The sequence below is a fragment of the Leptodactylus fuscus genome, chromosome 3 (genome assembly GCF_031893055.1).
Source record: "Leptodactylus fuscus isolate aLepFus1 chromosome 3, aLepFus1.hap2, whole genome shotgun sequence".
NCBI lineage: Eukaryota > Metazoa > Chordata > Amphibia > Anura > Leptodactylidae > Leptodactylus > Leptodactylus fuscus.
The window spans coordinates 28,105,594-28,124,884 of record NC_134267.1 but is presented as its reverse complement, the minus strand read 5'-3'; the positions used below and the strand labels follow the sequence as shown (position 1 = coordinate 28,124,884).

The 19,291-nt window shown below is 50.7% G+C and overlaps 1 protein-coding gene across 1 annotated transcript in view; it reads left to right on the top strand.

Moving 5' to 3' along the window:
* BTBD9 (BTB domain containing 9) overlaps window positions 1-19,291 on the top strand; it is a 52,211-nt gene that overhangs the window by 15,170 nt on the left and 17,750 nt on the right. Inside the window, exons 7-8 of the mRNA XM_075267326.1 lie at window positions 15,303-15,412; window positions 17,302-17,491. Coding sequence (XP_075123427.1) covers window positions 15,303-15,412; window positions 17,302-17,491 — 300 coding nt within the window. The remainder of the gene's footprint in view (window positions 1-15,302; window positions 15,413-17,301; window positions 17,492-19,291) is intronic.

Sequence of the window (19,291 nt, the reverse complement as noted above, 5' to 3'; positions counted from 1 at the left end):
CCTGTTCTACTCCAGACACATCTAAAGCTGCGTGTACTATTCTTGTGGGTATATTAGATCGTATACGGTAAGCCGGGGTCACCCTGTATGGGGGTATTTCCTGCAGTCGGGGGGCAGTGATGTTACGAGAATGAATCAGAGATCTGCCCAAATCCACAATTTTAAAGCCACTTTGTGTCACTTTGTCTGTAGTCGCCTCCAGAGCTGCGCTCTCTATTCTGCTAGTCTTCTGTTCCTTCAGATCTTCCTGCGGATCTTGTTGGAGTCTAAGAGCAAAATCTAAGCGCTTTACAGAAAGTCAGTAGAGGCTGTCATAAAGCACTGGCCCAGCAGGGGGCAGTGAGAGGTGGGCGGGTCTGGAGCCTGAGAGCCAACAGGAAAACCCGCACAATGTGTACGGGGTTCTGTATATAACAAAGCCTGTATAGGAGGCCGGGGAGCTGTGGATGTGACTGGAGGCTGTTACCGAGCACTCACCAGCAGGGGGCAACAGAGAATTATTCTAGGAGCTATATAACCTGAGAGCCAACAGGAAAGCAGCACAATGTGTATGGGGTTGTAAGTATAACTCGGCCTGATACAAAGCAGAGTCAGTAGAGGGCAGTACTGAGATGGTAGTTAGCAGAAAAGCAGCAGCATTGTTGATGCGGCTCTAGATGTGATTGGAGTGTAGTGATGGACCTGGGATGTCGTATTCACCGGATTGTGGTCGCCGTAGCTTTCATACTGTCGTTGTGCAGGGTCCGATGTTCACCCTGTGGTCACTCCACTCCTGCACTGCACATACGGCGAGTGTCACGTCCGCTGTCACCTCAGCCAGAGATACTGCGCTCCATCCTCAGGAAAGCGCTGCACCAGCTGAAACCAATTAGATGAGTCAGGTGCCGTCCCCGCCACCGCCGCAGTGTTATTAATGGCCTTCCCAAACATGGCGACAGAATTCGCGCGGACACATTTAGTGCTTCGTCCACCTTGAAAGTTTCAGCTTTGCAAGTTTTCATCATTAATTAGCAAGAAGCTCGGCGGCCCCGGAGCCCGCGGGGAGAAGCTTCAGCTCAGCAGTGAGACCTTCCTCATTAGCCGCCATCTTGGCGCAGGTGGAGGACACTGCGAGGTACGACCCCGCCGCTGTGGATGTGAGTTAACCCCCGAGCTCCTGGCAGCCTCATACTGAACTCACGTCCGTATGTAAATTCTACAACTCTGTCACATGATGTAATCCGATGGCGCCCGACACACTCCACTGAGCTGTAAAGGGTTACTTGGCTTTGTGATGGATAATATTCTGTCAGGTGTGAACAGAGCTCAGTATCGGTTTTTGTACATTGTGGCGTTGGGTATAGCACGGCTCCGCTAAACGTGCTGCTTAAGTCGCAATTGTTTAATCATAGATGTTTGTGGAAGACTTAAAGGGGAACTCCATATTTACATAAGGGAGATCGCCATCTTTAATTAAAGGGAATTTGTCAGCAACAAATTCTGTAACTTTGCAAAGAAGTTAGGTGCAATTATCTAGAGCAGTGAGTGAACTCCGGCAGGAGAGGCCACGCCCCCAAAGCTTTTGTCAGATAATTTGCATTAGGACAAAACACTGAAAATTAAAATGAAGCTGCGATACAGAATAAGAAAGACATCTATGGAAAGTGTAGCCACTGCTCTACCAGGCCCAGTCATTAGGACTGATTGTGATTGTCCTGCTGACAGATCTGTGTCCATAGAGGCAGCACAGCCAGCTATGTGCAGGAGGTGCACAGGCTCTACAACAGCAGCACTAAGGAAGTTTTCTTGACAATTTAGACAGTTGCCAACTTTTACATTTAGGAGACAAAGGAAAAATAACACAAACTTTGGTAAGCTTTTGTCTGACAACTCCCCCCCGGGCGTTTAGCTGAGACCCTGACTGCTTTTCTAATAATCGAGGCCAGTCCCCATGTCATGTATGAGGATGATGAGCGTTTGCAGTGCGGTGTGTCAGGCTCGCAGTCTCGTGTTTTTTTCCGGGTCCTTTCATTTGCCATTTCCTCAATTTTCACCCTTTGGTGATTTTTGAGAATTGAATATAGATTACAGCTATAATAATCCATTCCAGCGAGGGAAAGGACAGCAAGAGGCGGGAGCGCGGCAATCCTCAGCGCACAGTCACCGCGCTCAGCCTGCCGTGACGCCAGAAGTGTGGACTGGAATATTATATAGGAAGTGATGGGAGAAATAGTCAATAAAAGTGACGAGATGCAGATCTAAATACTATGGGACCGCTGGCCTGCTCCCTCGGCACTGCCCACCTGCGCCTCAGCACTGCCCACCTACCTCCTGCGCCTCAGCACTGCCCACCTGCCGCCTGCTCCTCAGCACTGCCCACCTGCCTCCTGTGCCTTAGCACTGCCCACCTGCCTCCTGAGCCTCAGCACTGCCCACCTGCCTCCTGCGCCTCGGCACTGGTCGCCTGCCTCCTGCGCCTCAGCACTGCTCACCTGCGGCCTGCACCTCAGCACTGCCCACCTGCCTTCTGTGCCTCAGCACTGCTCACTTGCGCCTCAGCACTGCCCGCCTGCAGCCTCAGCACTGCCCGCCTGCAGCCTCAGCACTGCCCACCTGCCTCCTGCACCTCAGCACTGCCCGCCTGCAGCCTCAGCACTGCCCACCTACCTCCTTCGCCTCAGCACTGCCCGCCTGCAGCCTCAGCACTGCCCACCTGCCTCCTGTGCCTCAGCACTGGCCGCCTGCGCCTCAGCACTGCCCGCCTGCCTCCTGCGCCTCAGCACTGTTCACCTGCGCCTCAGCACTGTTCACCTGCGCCTCAGCACTGTTCACCTGCGCCTCAGCACTGCTCACCTGCGCCTCAGCACTGCTCACCTGCGTCTCAGCACTGCTCACCTGCGCCTCAGCACTGCTCACCTGCGCCTCAGCACTGCCCACCTGCCTCTTGCGCCTCAGCACTGCTCGCCTACGCCAACTATCTGCCTCCATCCTCCACCATACAACCCAGTAGGACCCAGCCACTGCAGGACCTCACTGTTATCAAGATCTCTGCTTGCAGTCAGTGATTGTGAACATTCCCTTTTCCTTCTTAAAAGTTAACAAAGTAGAATTATTATTTTTTTCGATTTTTAATCTTTTTTTTTTTTTTTTCTTCCCTTCCATATAATTTTCCTTCTGAGCCTGAAATGTTCCGGACTGCGCACAATTATTCCACCGCTCTGATTACAGACTAATTAATACGGCTTCTCCCCGTGTACGCGGCGGCAGATAGACAAGTCCATTAACGGCGTCTCGGATTTTTTTGCTTGGGCTCTTGAACAGTCGCAGTTATTTCTGCAGATTCTAATAGAATCATTTTCTGCCAAAACATGTTTTGTATAATTAATGGTGGAGTCAGAGCGCTGAGTGACGGACATATCAGTGCAGCGCACGGTGCGGCACAGGCCGGCGAGGAAATAACCGGGATCAGCCGCAGAGATAAGTCACAGACTCTTGGTAATCGCTGCTCACTGCCCTATGGAACGAAACGTAAGACTTGATACTGCCTTTCCTAATCATCTAGTGACGTCATTATAGTCTGTGATCTTTAAAGAAACTCTGCCGACAATCTGGAAACTTTCTGTATCAGATTCTGTAAGGTCACAGACCTCGTCTTACTGCTCTATTCGAGGGTCTCATGTGTACGAAGCCTGCAATATTGTTGCAACTTAGAGCTTTTATCTTGTTACTTGCAGTACCACTCTTCACCAGTTCTGATTTTCAGCATTTTTTTCCATAGACGCTAATATAACAGCGCCCCCTCGATCTTAACTTTTTAGCTTTGCAATACAATAGATTTTGGAGAATATTTTTCTGTTCCGCAGCAATTAGTGCTGTTACTTTCAGCACAATTAAGCAGTCTACTGTCAAGTGGGTGGTACTAGGTTACAGCAGAAAGACAGGGAACGCCCACCTGACAGCAGAGAGCACAATTGTATTGAAACTTAGATACGGTTTCTCCGGAACGGTCGTGGCTAGCCAAATATTTCCAACTATGCTGGAATCGGTAAAGCGGTGGCCGTTGACGGGTACAACAAGTGGGTGTTGGTGGAAATGGTGAATGTTCCCCTTTAAGACCTTTCTGCTTGGCACCACCTTAAAGCAGTCCTCTCCTCGCTCCGGAATGGCGAGACGCGGTCGTGCTGCCATGGCGGCCAATATTAATCCATTACTCGTTGTGGTGTGAGACCCGTACTTGTCGCTCACTATATAGAGAGACAGCGCAGTTTTTGCCTTGATGCTCTGGATAAGTAATCCGACATTGCGCCCAGGGGACAGATTCGCCGCTGACAGCTCAGCAGACACACGGCGCACGCTTCTTTTCGTTAGCTTTGCAGTTTTCGATTAAACTCTCCGTCCGTGGAGCTCAAAAGACTCTTAAAACCAGTGGGCGGCGCCGCCGAGGACCCGGCGTCTTATCACCTCTATCTGGAGATGAAGATGAAGCTCCTGACACTGCTGCCCAATGGGGTGGGGGATCTGCTCACATCACCTGTAATAATATCAGAGCCCAGGGACGGAGACGAAACCAAATATTTTGTTACACATAAAGGGTAACTCCAGGCACAAGTGAGGATTATATGGGCGCCCTGTCACATGGCTAGCAGGAGTACTACTCCCGTCAGACCTCAGGGTCAGTCTGTGACTTCAGAGCAGATTCTTCTTGTGCTCTGTCACCCCTTACTGGATGAGAGGCTAATATCTGTTCTCCTGGTGATCTAGGGTAGTGGCAGGGTTAATCCTGATCTCCAGGACGGCTCGGTGGATAGCACTGCAGCGCTGGTTTTCTGGATTCAAATCCAACCAAGGACAACATCTGCAAGGAGTTTGTATATTCTCCCCGTGTTCCTGATCCCCTGGTGGTCTAGGGCAGTGGAGGGGTTGATGTATTCTTCCCTGGTGGTCTAAGGTAGTCGTCCTGCATTTCTATGATGGTCTGCGGTTGGACCAGTATGTTAGTGTGAACTGTCCCAACCGCAGACCATCATAGAAACACAGGACGACTACCCTAGACCACCAGGGAAGAATACATCAACCCCTCCACTGCCCTAGACCACCAGGGGATCAGGACTTTTTTCCCCACTATCAGTATGTGTTTGGAGTGTGGGAGTACTCAGTGGAAACCCATGCAAACACCTTGCAGATGTTGTCCTTGCTTGGATTCGAACCCAGAACTCCAGCGCTGCAGTGCTAACTACCGAGCCACCGTGCCACCCTGGGGATCATGATTAACCCTGCTAGATCACCAGGAGAACAGGTGTTACCCCTCCACTACTCTAGATCACCAGGGAAACAATCATTTAACCCCTCCACTACCCTAGATCACCAAGAGAACAGATTTTTAGGAAAGCTGGCATTAACCTCTTCACTACCCTCCTGCAGTCTTAGAGGATGACCCCCAGTTTGAGACATTTGACGTCTACATTCATTTTCTCCCCGCACTTTGATCGGAATGTAATATCTGTCTAATATTAACACCTCCCCCGCTCGCAGGGTCGGGGGAATGTGCACGAGAACCGCTGATCGGACTATAACCACATTTCCTCCTCGTCTAATCGCTTCTCTAGATTTCAAAACTGGTTTTTCATCCCTCCTGTGATCCAGAGCCGGAGAACAGAGTGAGACTGATCTGCGCCCGGCGCTCTCCATCAAAGCCGTTTGCCGCAGCAATTAAGTCCCAATTATTCCTGTAGGAGACAGAACTGTTTGTATTGGGAAATGTCTGCGAATAACGGTCGCGCCGAGTCAGCGAATAAACAAACCCAAAGTTTATAATTGCCACCGGGCATTAAAAACGACTTTAATAACAGGCGCACAGGCGGTGTAAATAACAGTCTGACTGTACAGGTGACGGGGACGGGCTCTGCGCTGACTGTACAAGTGACGGGACGAACTGTGTGCTGACTGTACAAGTGATGGGGACGATCTGTGCGCTGACTGTGCAGGTGACGGGGACGATCTGTGCGCTGACTGTGCAGGTGATGGGGACGATCTGTGCGCTGACTGTGCAGGTGACGGGGACGAGCTGTGCGCTGACTGTGCAGGTGATGGGGACGATCTGTGCGCTGACTGTGCAGGTGACGGGGACGAGCTGTGCGCTGACTGTACAGGTGACGGGGACGATCTGTGCGCTGACTGTACAGGTGACGGGGACGAACTGTGCGCTGACTGTGCAGGTGATGGGGACGAACTGTGCGCTGACTGTGCAGGTGACGGGGACGATCTGTGCGCGGACTGTACAGGTGACGGGGACAGTCTCTGTACAGATGACGGGGAAAGTCTCTGCGCGAACTGTACAGGTGATGGGGACGATCTATGCGCTGACTGTACAGGTGACGGGGACGATCTGTGCGCTGACTGTACAGGTGATGGGGACGATCTGTGCGCTGACTGTACAGGTGATGGGGGTGATTTCTGCACTGACTGTACAGGTGATGGGGACGATCTGTGCGCTGACTGTACAGGTGATGGGGACGATCTGTGCGCTGACTGTACAGGTGTCGGGGACGATCTGTGCGCTGACTGTACAGGTGACGGGGACGATCTGTGCGCTGACTGTACAGGTGACGGGGACGATCTGTGCGCTGACTGTACGAGTGACGGGGACAGTCTCTGTACAGATGACGGGGAAAGTCTCTGCGCGAACTGTACAGGTGATGGGGACGATCTGTGCGCTGACTGTACAGGTGTCGGGGACGATCTGTGTGCTGACTGTACAGGTGATGGGGACGATCTGTGCGCTGACTGTGCAGGTGACGGGGACGAGCTGTGCGCTGACTGTACAGGTGACGGGGACGATCTGTGCGCTGACTGTACGAGTGACGGGGACAGTCTCTGTACAGATGACGGGGAAAGTCTCTGCGCGAACTGTACAGGTGATGGGGAAGATCTGTGCGCTGACTGTACAGGTGTCGGGGACGATCTGTGCACTGACTGTACAGGTGACGGTGACGAACTGTGTGCTGACTGTACAGGTGATGGGGACGATCTGTGCGCTGACTGTGCAGGTGATGGGGACGATCTGTGCGCTGACTGTGCAGGTGACGAGGACGAGCTGTGCGCTGACTGTGCAGGTGACGGGGACGATCTGTGCGCTGACTGTACAGGTGACGGGGACGAACTGTGCGCTGACTGTGCAGGTGATGGGGACGATCTGTGCGCTGACTGTGCAGGTGATGGGGACGAACTGTGCGCTGACTGTGCAGGTGATGGGGACGATCTGTGCGCTGACTGTGCAGGTGATGGGGACGATCTGTGCGCTGACTGTGCAGGTGATGGGGACGATCTGTGCGCTGACTGTGCAGGTGACGGGGAAAGTCTCTGCGCGAACTGTGCAGGTGACGGGGACGATCTGTGCGCTGACTGTACAGGTGATGGGGACGATCTGTGCGCTGACTGTACTGGTGATGGGGACGGCCTCTGTTGACTGTACATGTGATGGGGGTGGTCTTTGCACTGACTGTACATGTAACGGGGGTGATCTCTACGCTGACTGTACAGGGGATGGGAACAGTCTCCTGCAGAATAGTGAATGCTACTTTGGGGGCCTCTTTGCACCACTAAAATTGTTTTGGTAATGCGACTGTTTCCACGTGGAATTCTGTTCTTCCTCCTGTCGAAAGACGTAAACCAGCAAGAGGGTACTTAAAGGGGCGGCTTTACTGAAGACCGTCCTGGCCATGATTTGGTGTGATTGATTAATGTGGGGCTTCGTTATCATATGTCATTCACCTTGTTTGGTGGAGTCTGACAACTGGTTAATGATGAGGGAAAGTAGTTGTCGAGATGCCACAAACTGTTACAAAGTGGTAAGGTCACACACACTGCATGGAGCAGTTCTATGGCTGGAGTTCCCCTTTAAGGTCCCTGTGCAGACAGTGTGAGTGTTCTGTGGAGAGACATCTTCCTCCATCTTCCCTGACACAAGAATCCTCTGCTGTCTCTTAATAGACCCTCATCCATTTTGGTGTCAGCCGTCCTCGGTGATGCGGCTGTTAGGATAATCTACACTCGGCGCCGCCGCATGTTCACAGGTGACTGACATAAAACACCGGCTCTATTTCATCCTTCTCCCAGATCTTCACTGATATCCATCAGAGGGCGGATCATCGGGACAGGCCGCGGCGCTCACCGGCTGGACCGCCAATGCTGCCGTTTCTGGATGGATGGAGTTCTGGACGGTTATAGAATATCTCCGGCTCCAATAACATTTACTGAGCGGCCATAAACTGTGGGAGATTGACTGGCGCCGCTCCGCGACTCACAACCCCCTAAATCTTGTCCTCCGACGTCTCCTCGGAATTACTTTTTTTTTTTTTTTTTTTTTTCTCTATTTCGAGAAGAAAATGATTTTGCTCACGCTCTCCGGAGACTGATCATTGCTCCCCCTCCCCAGGCGCCGTCCTCGCCGCAGAGAAGGATTTTGGGGCGTCGCCCTGGCTGGAAGCTCCCCACTGAATAGAAGTGCAGTTCTGTCTGATTCAGGGAAAGCTGGGTGACATCTAATATGACAGACACAGTAGTTTTGACATAGTTCATGGGGGTTAAGCAGGATGTAACTCAGGATCAATACAAGATAAGTAATGTATGTACACAGTGACTGTACCAGCAGGATAGTGAGTGCAGCTCTGGAGTATAATACAGGATAAGTAATGTAATGTATGTACACAGTGACTGCAGCAGCAGAATAGTGAGCGCAGCTCTGGAGTATAATACAGGATGTAACTCAGGATCAGTACAGGATAAGAAATGTAATGTATGTACACAGTGACTGTACCAGCAGAATAGTGAGCGCAGCTCTGGATACAGGATAAGTAATGTAATGTATGTACACAGTGACTGCTCCAGCAGAATAGTGAGCGCAGCTCTGGATACAGGATAAGTAATGTATGTACACAGTGACTGAACCAGCAGAATAGTGAGCGCAGCTCTGGAGTATAATACAGGATAAGTAATGTAATGTATGTACACAGTGACTGCACCAGCAGAATAGTGAGCGCAGCTCTGGAGTATAATACAGGATAAGTAATGTAATGTATGTACACAGTGACTATACCAGCAGAATAGTGAGCGCAGCTCTGGAGTATAATACAGGATAAGTAATGTAATGTATGTACACAGTGACTATACCAGCAGAATAGTGAGCGCAGCTCTGGAGTATAATACAGGATGTAACTCAGGATCAATACAGGATAAGTAATGTAATGTATGTACACAGTGACTGCAGCAGCAGAATAGTGAGTGCAGCTCTGGAGTATAATACAGGATAAGTAATGTAATGTATGTACACAGTGACTGCAGCAGCAGAATAGTGAGTGCAGCTCTGGAGTATAATACAGGATAAGTAATGTAATGTATGTACACAGTGACTGCACCAGCAGAATAGTGAGCGCTGCTCTGGAGTATAATACAGGATAAGTAATGTAATGTATGTACACAGTGACTGCAGCAGCAGAATAGTGAGCGCAGCTCTGGAGTATAATACAGGATAAGTAATGTAATGTATGTACTCAGTGACTGCACCAGCAGAATAGTGAGTGCAGCTCTGGATACAGGATAAGTAATGTAATGTATGTACACAGTGACTGTACCAGCAGAATAGTGAGTGCAGCTCTGGGGTATAATATAGGATAAGTAATGTAATGTATGTATACAGTGACTGTACCAGCAGAATAGTGAGCGCAGCTCTGGAGTATAATACAGGATGTAACTCAGGATCAATACAGGATAAGTAATGTAATGTATGTACATAGTGATCGTGCCAGCAGAATAGTGAGTGCAGCTCTGGAGTTGAGTACTCTATGGGATTAATATCCTAGGATGTCACTTCTCCTATTGGGATGTATAGAATGTACTAGACTGCACACTAGCTATTATGTTTCTATATACAGGTCAGTATACAGTATATTCCAGCTGGGCAGTGTTGTCGTTTTATATACAGGTGATGTGCTGCAGCTTGTGCTGTGTTTGGAGATGTTTTCTGTCAGTGATTTCTCAGCGTCTTCCTTTGTCTTTGAGTTGTGCGGTTCCCGCTGAGCGCAGAGTTTGGTGACTCTCTGCTGGCTGTGTCTTCGGTGAAGGACACATCTGTTTCCATTACGTGGCAGGACGTCGGGAGCGCTCGCCATTGGTCGGTGCTGGCCCTTGAAGCTGTCATTATCCGGCTGGAATCCTTTGTGGAGCCGATGGCTGACCGCTCTGTCATCTCGTGTCCTGTAGATTCTGCTATCGTTGGAAGGATGCGACGTGCGGTATGAAGCGTAATGGGCCTGGGTGCACACTGGGCGCCAATATGAAGCTACCGCCAACTAGTCGCATTGTCACAGACGTTATTTATTTCACAGTTGATTTATTTCCTGGGACAATGTGGCTGTGATTATAAACATTTTACCACTGGAGGAGGGGCGGGGGTCAGTGTCAGGGACTGTGTCCTGCAGTGCTTGGAATAAAGTAGGTGAATGTAGTTGTACAAGAGTCAGCGCCTTGAGAAATCACGGTTCTAGTTATCTCCATCTGGGAGGGGCTATATATGGGATATTATATGGAATAAACCTGGGGCCTCGCATAGATTCTGTTCCGGGGCACTTCCCACCATGGCACTTATTAGCCATACATGTGAAAATATTCTACTTATGAAACTACCCCTAAAACAGACCTGGACCTAGATCAGACCTCCTACTACTACCCCGGTAGCCATAGATGCAGCAGCTCTCCCACTACTCCAGTAGTCATAGATGCAGCAGCTCTCCTACTACTCCAGTAGTCATAGATGCAGCAGCTCTCCTACTACTACTACTACCACCCTGGATTTCATAGTAGCCCTCCTCTTGGTAGTCACAGTTGCAGCAGCCCTCCTCCTCCTCTTACAGCCCCGGTAGTCACAGTTGCAGCAGCCCTCCTCTTACAGCCCTTGTAGTCACAGTTGCAGCAGCCCTCCTCCTACAGCCCTGGTAGTCAGTCACAGCAGACCTCTTCTTTCTCCTACAGCTCTTGTAGTCACAGTTGCAGCCCTCCTCCTCCTACAGCCCTGGTAGTCACAGTTGCAGCAGCCCTCCTCTTACAGCCCTTGTAGTCACAGTTGCAGCAGCCCTCCTCTTACAGCCCTGGTAGTCACAGTTGCAGCAGCCCTCCTCCTACAGCCCTGGTAGTCACAGTTGCAGCAGCCCTCCTCTTACAGCCCTTGTAGTCACAGTTGCAGCAGCCCTCCTCTTACAGCCCTGGTAGTCACAGTTGCAGCAGCCCTCCTCTTACAGCCCTGGTAGTCACAGTTGCAGCAGCCCTCCTCTTACAGCCCTTGTAGTCACAGTTGCAGCAGCCCTCCTCTTACAGCCCTGGTAGTCACAGTTGCAGCATCCCTCCTCCTCCTACAGCCCTTGTAGTCACAGTTGCAGCAGCCCTCCTCTTACAGCCCTTGTAGTCACAGTTGCAGCAGCCCTCCTCTTACAGCCCTGGTAGTCACAGTTGCAGCAGCCCTCCTCCTACAGCCCTGGTAGTCACAGTTGCAGCAGCCCTCCTCTTACAGCCCTTGTAGTCACAGTTGCAGCAGCCCTCCTCTTACAGCCCTTGTAGTCACAGTTGCAGCAGCCCTCCTCTTACAGCCCTGGTAGTCACAGTTGCAGCAGCCCTCCTCTTACAGCCCTGGTAGTCACAGTTGCAGCAGCCCTCCTCTTACAGCCCTGGTAGTCACAGTTGCAGCAGCCCTCCTCTTACAGCCCTGGTAGTCACAGTTGCAGCAGCCCTCCTCTTACAGCCCTGGTAGTCACAGTTGCAGCAGCACTCCTCCGCTTACAGCCCTGGTAGTCACAGTTGCAGCAGCCCTCCTCTGACAGCCCTGGTAGTCACAGTTGCAGCAGCCCTCCTCTTACAGCCCTGGTAGTCACAGTTGCAGCAGCCCTCCTCTTACAGCCCTGGTAGTCACAGTTGCAGCAGCCCTCCTCCTACAGCCCTGGTAGTCACAGTTGCAGCAGCCCTCCTCTTACAGCCCTTGTAGTCACAGTTGCAGCAGCCCTCCTCTTACAGCCCTTGTAGTCACAGTTGCAGCAGCCCTCCTCTTACAGCCCTTGTAGTCACAGTTGCAGCAGCCCTCCTCTTACAGCCCTTGTAGTCACAGTTGCAGCAGCCCTCCTCTTACAGCCCTGGTAGTCACAGTTGCAGCAGCCCTCCTCTTACAGCCCTTGTAGTCACAGTTGCAGCAGCCCTCCTCTTACAGCCCTGGTAGTCACAGTTGCAGCAGCCCTCCTCTTACAGCCCTGGTAGTCACAGTTGCAACAGCCCTCCTCTTACAGCCCTGGTAGTCACAGTTGCAGCAGCCCTCCTCTTACAGCCCTTGTAGTCACAGTTGCAGCAGCCCTCCTCTTACAGCCCTGGTAGTCACAGTTGCAGCAGCCCTCCTCCTACAGCCTTGGTAGTCAGTCACAGCAGACCTCTTCTTTCTCCTACAGCCCTTGTAGTCACAGTTGCAGCCCTCCTCCTCCTACAGCCCTGGTAGTCACAGTTGCAGCAGCCCTCCTCTTACAGCCCTGGTAGTCACAGTTGCAGCAGCCCTCCTCTTCCTTCAGAGGTTTTTACCAATATTTGAATATTATTGGACAAAACTTTCCCCCAGCCTTCCCCAGTGTGACGCACGTTTGGTTTCCCCATTACTGAGGGGTTCACTCTTTTTACTTTTCCTTTGTTATTAGCCCATCCTCGCCCCCTCGGCGACTGTTGCAGTAAGCCGTCTTATTACGCGCTCCGTAAATATCACCTGGTAACGTAAAACGTGCTTTGAGCGACAGGAGGGTGACTTGTGTGGTAACGTCATCCCCCCCGCCTGCTGCAGGGTGATCGCCACTGGATAATTGCGGTAATATTTCGGAGGAGGGCAGCACTTTACTAGAACATTCCGCTCTGTTCAATAATAAATGTTTACACCGCTGCCTGGTGAAGTGCTAAAACACATCCCGGCCGAGGACGCTGCCTGCATTCCCTGCACTGAATTATTGATGGCAGAGATGACACCTGTCATACCCGGCTGCCGCCACTTGATGGCACTGTTGCTCCACACCAGGGATCGCCGCTGTGCAGCACAATTGCTGTTAATTCTTCAATGTTTTGTGAGAACTGTGAATATTATGGTATCGGGATATTCATCTATTATAATTCCGGCACAGACATTGGCCTCACCGCTGTTTCTCTCCGTCTACCACAGTCCGGAACCCCCTGTAACAACAGTTTTTTGGGGTTTTTTTGTTTGTTTTTTTTTGTTTGGGGGGGGGGGGGGGAGTTGATAATGTGAATACCTCCACTCCAAATTTTTGGAGAGTTTCCACCTAAAATCTAGAAATTCCCAGCAGCTCCTTCACTTGTCCCCAGGTCCTGCTGTCACTCATTTGACTCTACTGAATCTGCCTCAGGGAAAGCTGGGTGCCAACCATTGGCAATAGTAACTTTAACCTATCTTATGATGTTACCCAGCTTACCTAGACTGATGAATGGCAAATCTGTTGCTGCCATATGCAGATTTGTAAGTCAGGAGCCTGGGAAAGCCGGGTTCTAATTGGTATAGCCATCAGTTCCCATATGGAACTCCTGGTATTCAGGAGCTTGGTAAAGCTGAGTTCTGAATCCTATAGCTAGTAGAATGGATCTAATCAGGGTTGTTATTTGAGTGCCAGGTATAGATATAGGATCTGGGATGTATCTCAGCCAGTTGTCATTCCAGAGTCTGGGAAAGCAGAGTGCCAGTTAAAATGACCGCTCGTATAGTTCCTATAGGGGTTTGTCATGTTACCAGGGCTATAGGATAGAAAGCGCAAATGCTATAAGAGAACAAATGGAGGCCACTCAGCTTCCCCAGGCTCCTGAATGGCAGCCGTATCACTAGGTAGATGTTGAGTGTGTGGGAGCTGCTGACAACCTCACTGAGATCTATAGTGATCACCATGTTGGTGTTACCCAGCTTTCCTTAGGTCCAGAATGGCATGGCAGATCTACCTGCATCTAATAGCTGACTTGCTGTATGAGAAAGCTGGTTTATTGGACAGGATTCTGGGAAAGCTCTTTAATGGCCCATATGGAATCTGCCACAGCAGCTATGTAAGGTGCCACTCGGCTTTCCCAGGTTCAGATATAGTGAAGAAGTGGCTGACTAAAGTCTCTGACAGGCAGAGTTGTTTGGCGCAATCCGGACAGGTCAGTAATGATGAAGCCATCTTTCTTTCGTCTCGTCTCGCTGGTGTCCGGTTGCTTCTTCAAGGTTCCTGCCGTGTTGATATATGGCTGAGGTGAATGTCCGCATTGCATGAGATATATCTGCGGCCTCCAGAATCGCTCCAAGCAGCCGACCCGTCTCCAGACCCCGTAAATTGTCTGCTCTAGTGGATGGCGAGTCAAGGTCACAGCGGTGTCGGGGCTTTCAGTGCCCCAGAGGGGGTAAAGCAGTGAGGGGGGGGGGATGCTTCATCTCCTGGAATGTCACTTTCTATCTGCCCCTCATTGATATCCCCATCCCCAGGGGTCACCTTCCTCTACGGTTCCACGCCGCTCCGCCGTCCGATGAATTGCTCTTTTCGTCTTGTCTTTGTGTCCCGGATTCATTTAAAGCCTAGTCTTGTGTTCATTAGAGTTGATGTGCGCAGGTGGAGCAGAACTAGGACAGCATAGAGAGGTAGGACAAGGTGACCCTTCACGCCTCTAGTCCTGCACACTTACTGTTCGACCCCCCCCAAACATCTGAGCGACTGTAATACAGGGGGCACTTAGTTTCTCCTGACAGTGCAGAATTGTGAGTGCAGCTCTGGAGCCGGCTGATAGGTGTAATATCATTATTGTTGTCTGTGATGGTATATATCTCACATCCTGGGCTGGCCTCAGAATTCCTATGCTCCAGTCACTTCCAGAGCTGCATTCATTATATATATATATATATATATATATATATATATATATATATATATATATATATATATATATATATTTACTCCTGTCCCATCCACAGTTGCAATTAAAATTCTTTCCTTCACTTCTCACACTCTCTGCTGCTTGTGTGATGTGAACCAGATGGAAAGGCTCCATTTACCTCCTCCAGTACTGTATCACTGATAATGGTGGACATGCAAAAGTAGCATCACAGATGCAGCAGCGACCTGCAGGGGTAAGAAATCTGTGGGCCTGTGATATTTGTATTATTTTACATGTAATCGTGCAGATGGTGGCGCCCACTACACTGTATACAGGGGGTCGGAATGTCAGTGCCATCGTCATGGTCAGAACTTCTCTAATGTCAGCATCTTGGTGTCTTCCAGATATATCCGGATCGTGGGGACCCACAACACCGTCAACAAAGTCTTCCACCTGGTGGCCTTCGAGTGCATGTTCACCCACAAGAACTTCACCCTAGAGCAGGGTCTGATAGGTAAGAGATATAGGTAAAAAAAGAAGGGGCCCCCATAATGCTCAGCACCTCCTGCCCCCTTTCGCCACTTAAAGTTGAACTGTGCTGCCCCTTGTGTCTGTGAGTTCTGTGGCAGTGATGTGCTCTTGTGTCGGTGAGTTCTGCGACAGCGATGCGCCCTTGTGTTGGTGAGTTCTGTGACAGCGATGCGCCCTTATGTCACTGAGTTCTGTGGCAGCAATGTGCTCTTGTGACGATGAGTTTTGCGGCAGTGATGCGCCCTTGTGTCAGTGAGTTCTACAGCAGCGATGCTCCCTTGTGTTGGTGCGTTCTGCAGCAGTGATGAGCCCTTGCGTCGGTGCGTTCTGCAGCAGTGATGAGCCTTTGCGTCGGTGTGTTCTGCAGCAGCGATACGCTCTTGTGTCGGTGCATTCTGCAGCAGCGATGCGCTCTTGTGTCGGTTCGCTCTGCAGCAGTGATGCGCTCTTGTGTCGGTGTGTTCTGCAGCAGCAGCGATGCGCTCTTGTGTCGGTGCGTTCTGCAGCAGCGATGCGTTCTGCAGCAGCGATGCGCTCTTGTGTCGGTGCGTTCTGCAGCAGCGATGCGCACTTGTGATGAGCCCTTGCGTCGGTGCGTTCTGCAGCAGTGATGAGCCTTTGCGTCGGTGTGTTCTGCAGCAGTGATACGCTCTTGTGTCGGTTCGCTCTGCAGCAGCGATGCGCTCTTGTGTCGTTTCGCTCTGCAGCAGCGATGCGCTCTTGTGTCGACGAGTTCTGCGGCAGCGATGCGCTCTTGTGTCGGTGCGTTCTGCAGCAGCGATGCGCTCTTGTGTCGGTGCGTTCTGCAGCAGTGATGAGCCCTTGCGTCGGTGCGTTCTGCAGCAGTGATGAGCCCTTGCGTCGGTGTGTTCTGCAGCAGCGATGCGCACTTGTGTCGATGTGTTCTGCAGCAGTGATGCGCTCTTGTGTCGACGAGTTCTGCAGCAGCGATGTGCTCTTGTGTCGACGAGTTCTGCAGCAGCGATGCGCTCTTGTGTCGGTGCGTTCTGCAGCAGCGATGCGCTCTTGTGTCGACGAGTTCTGCGGCAGCGATGCACCTTTCTTCGGATCGCCGCATAGACATCTAGAAATTGTTTCCATTTGTAAATCTGCTCCGAGCTCCTCGGTGAATAATTATAGGATTGATTTTGAGTCAGAAACTAATTAAAGCTTAATTTACACCGAAGACGGCACCGATGGGAGTGGTCACTGATATCGCCATGGAGATTCATAGAGACATGACATGGAGGAAGAATGTGTGGGAGATGAGCACAGTGCTGGTGGTAGTAGGCTGTGCTTAACCCCTCCCCCACTTACAGGAGATCCGCCATGACCCCTCCCCCACTTACAGGAGATCCACCATGACCCCTCCCCCACTTACAGGAGATCCGCCATGACCCCTCCCCCACTTACAGGAGATCCGCGATGACCCCTCCCCCATTTACAGGAGATCCGCGATGACCCCTCCCCCACTTACAGGAGATCCGCCATGACCCCTCCCCCACTTACAGGAGATCCGCCATGACCCCTCCCCCACTTACAGGAGATCCGCGATGACCCCTCCCCCATTTACAGGAGATCCGCGATGACTCTGCCCCCTCTATAGGAGATCCGCTATGACTGCAGAACATGTATGTATAGATCTGTCCCATCATGCATCACTTCCAGCAGTTGTTGGTCACATGATCGGTAAATCACAGATTGGATACATTTGTTGTAGTCTGAATAGTTATCATGGTGATGACTGCCTCAGGTAGTTACAGTGTAATAGTGACCACAAGGGGGCGCCGCCTATTTCCTTAGCTTCCTTGGCTCCCTCCTCTCTATGATGTTGTTGTACACCACCCTGGTATAATACGTCGTGTCTTTCAGTCCCCACAGAGAATGTCGCCACCATCGCAGAATGTGCAAGTGTCATCGAGGGCGTGAGCCGAAGCCGCAACGCTCTGCTGAACGGAGACACGAAAAACTACGACTGGGACTCGGGGTACACCTGTCACCAGCTGGGCAGCGGGGCGATTGTCGTCCAACTGGCACAACCGTACATGATCAGCTCTATCAGGTAAGAACTGCAGAGCATCTCACCACTGTAATAACTGCAGGGCATCTCACCACCGTCTGCTGCTGTAGTAACAGAACTGCAGAGCCTCTCACCGCTGTCTACTGCTATAGTAACAGGACTGCAGAGCATCTCACCACTGTAATAACTGCAGGGCATCTCACCTCCGTCTGCTGCTGTAGTAACAGAACTGCAGAGCATTTCACCACTGTCTTCTGCTATAGAAAGAGGACTGCAGAGCATCTCACCGCTGTCTGCTGCTATAGTAACACAACCGCAGAGCATCTCACAGCTGTCTCCTGCTATAGTAACAGAACTGCAGAACATCTCGCCACTGTCTGTTGATATAATAGCACGACTGCAGAGCATCTCAGCGGCATCCTCATGCCCAGTGTCTCATCTCTTTACTTCCCATCACTTTTGCTCTGGCGCAGTTTTTTTTTCACGTTTACACTCTGACCTATAAAACGATAACCTCTATAATATAACCTCTATAATCTCCTATATAACAACCTCTAGAATTCCTGACCTGTGGCAGTAATGGCCGCCGGTCATGTGACACATCTGCGGTACCTGCAGAAGAGGTTTCGCCGTTTCTAAACTCTCCTTCGCTGAGATTTAGAGCAGGACGCCTCCATTATCCTCAGCTCAGCAGCAAACGAACAATTTAGGAGCTCGGCTCGCGGACATCAAACACTTAGAGGAAGCTTCAACCCGCGATAAGTGGCCACATAAAACGCGCTCAGTCTACGCTCCACTCCGCGCGGCGCCCGGTGATAAAAGTGAGATTATAATGAATGTAAATAGCGGATTTATATCACACTTGTACTTTATAGCTCAGCTGGAACGTACCAGCAACCGGAGATGGTGGTGGCGGCGGCCACACAGCACAGAGAGCGAATCCCCTCCCCCCCAACCACATTACATAAGACTGCAGGTGACATCTGTGTTATCTGTAGTGTTACATAGGACTGCCGGTGACATCTACTACATTACCTGTACTCAGAGTTATCACTGTGTTATCTGTGGTGTTACATAGGACTGCAGGTGACATCTACTACATTACCTGTACTCAGAGTTATCACTGTGTTATCTGTGGTGTTACATAGGACTGCAGGTGACATCTACTACATTACCTGTACTCAGAGAGGTATCACTGTGTTATCTGTGGTGTTACATAGGACTGCCGGTGACATCTATTACATTACCTGTACTCAGAGAGTTATCACTGTGTTATCTGTGGTGTTACATAGGACTGCCGGTGACATCTACTACATTACCTGTACTCAGAGAGTAATCACTGTGTTATCTGTGGTGTTACATAGGACTGCCGGTGACATCTACTACATTACCTGTACTCAGAGAGGTATCATTGTGTTATCTGTTACATAGGACTGCAACTAAGGTCTCCTCTTATCTTTATTATACAGAAGTCCTCAGTGTCTTACCAAGGCTGTTGGTTTAGGGTTATAATTGTATATAATTGTGATTGCAGCTCTGGATGTGACTGGAGAATAAGTAATTCTGTCACTCAGGATCAGTATTATTTCTTCCCCATCTGGTTCTCCTGGTTGTTGTAGTTGTCATGGCGGGGGTTATAGTGCGCTCCTCTGCCTTACGTCTCTCTATAGGCGCTGCTTCTCTCGCTGTATCTGACAGTAATTGTCGGTCTCATTAGCCGGACCGGTGCTGCGGTATAAACATGGCGGTGCGGTGGCGCTCAGTTCTGCTTCATCCTGATGCATATGGAAGTGTTCTGCATGACTACGCCCTGGCTTGTTATATAACTGTATGGACGCCTCC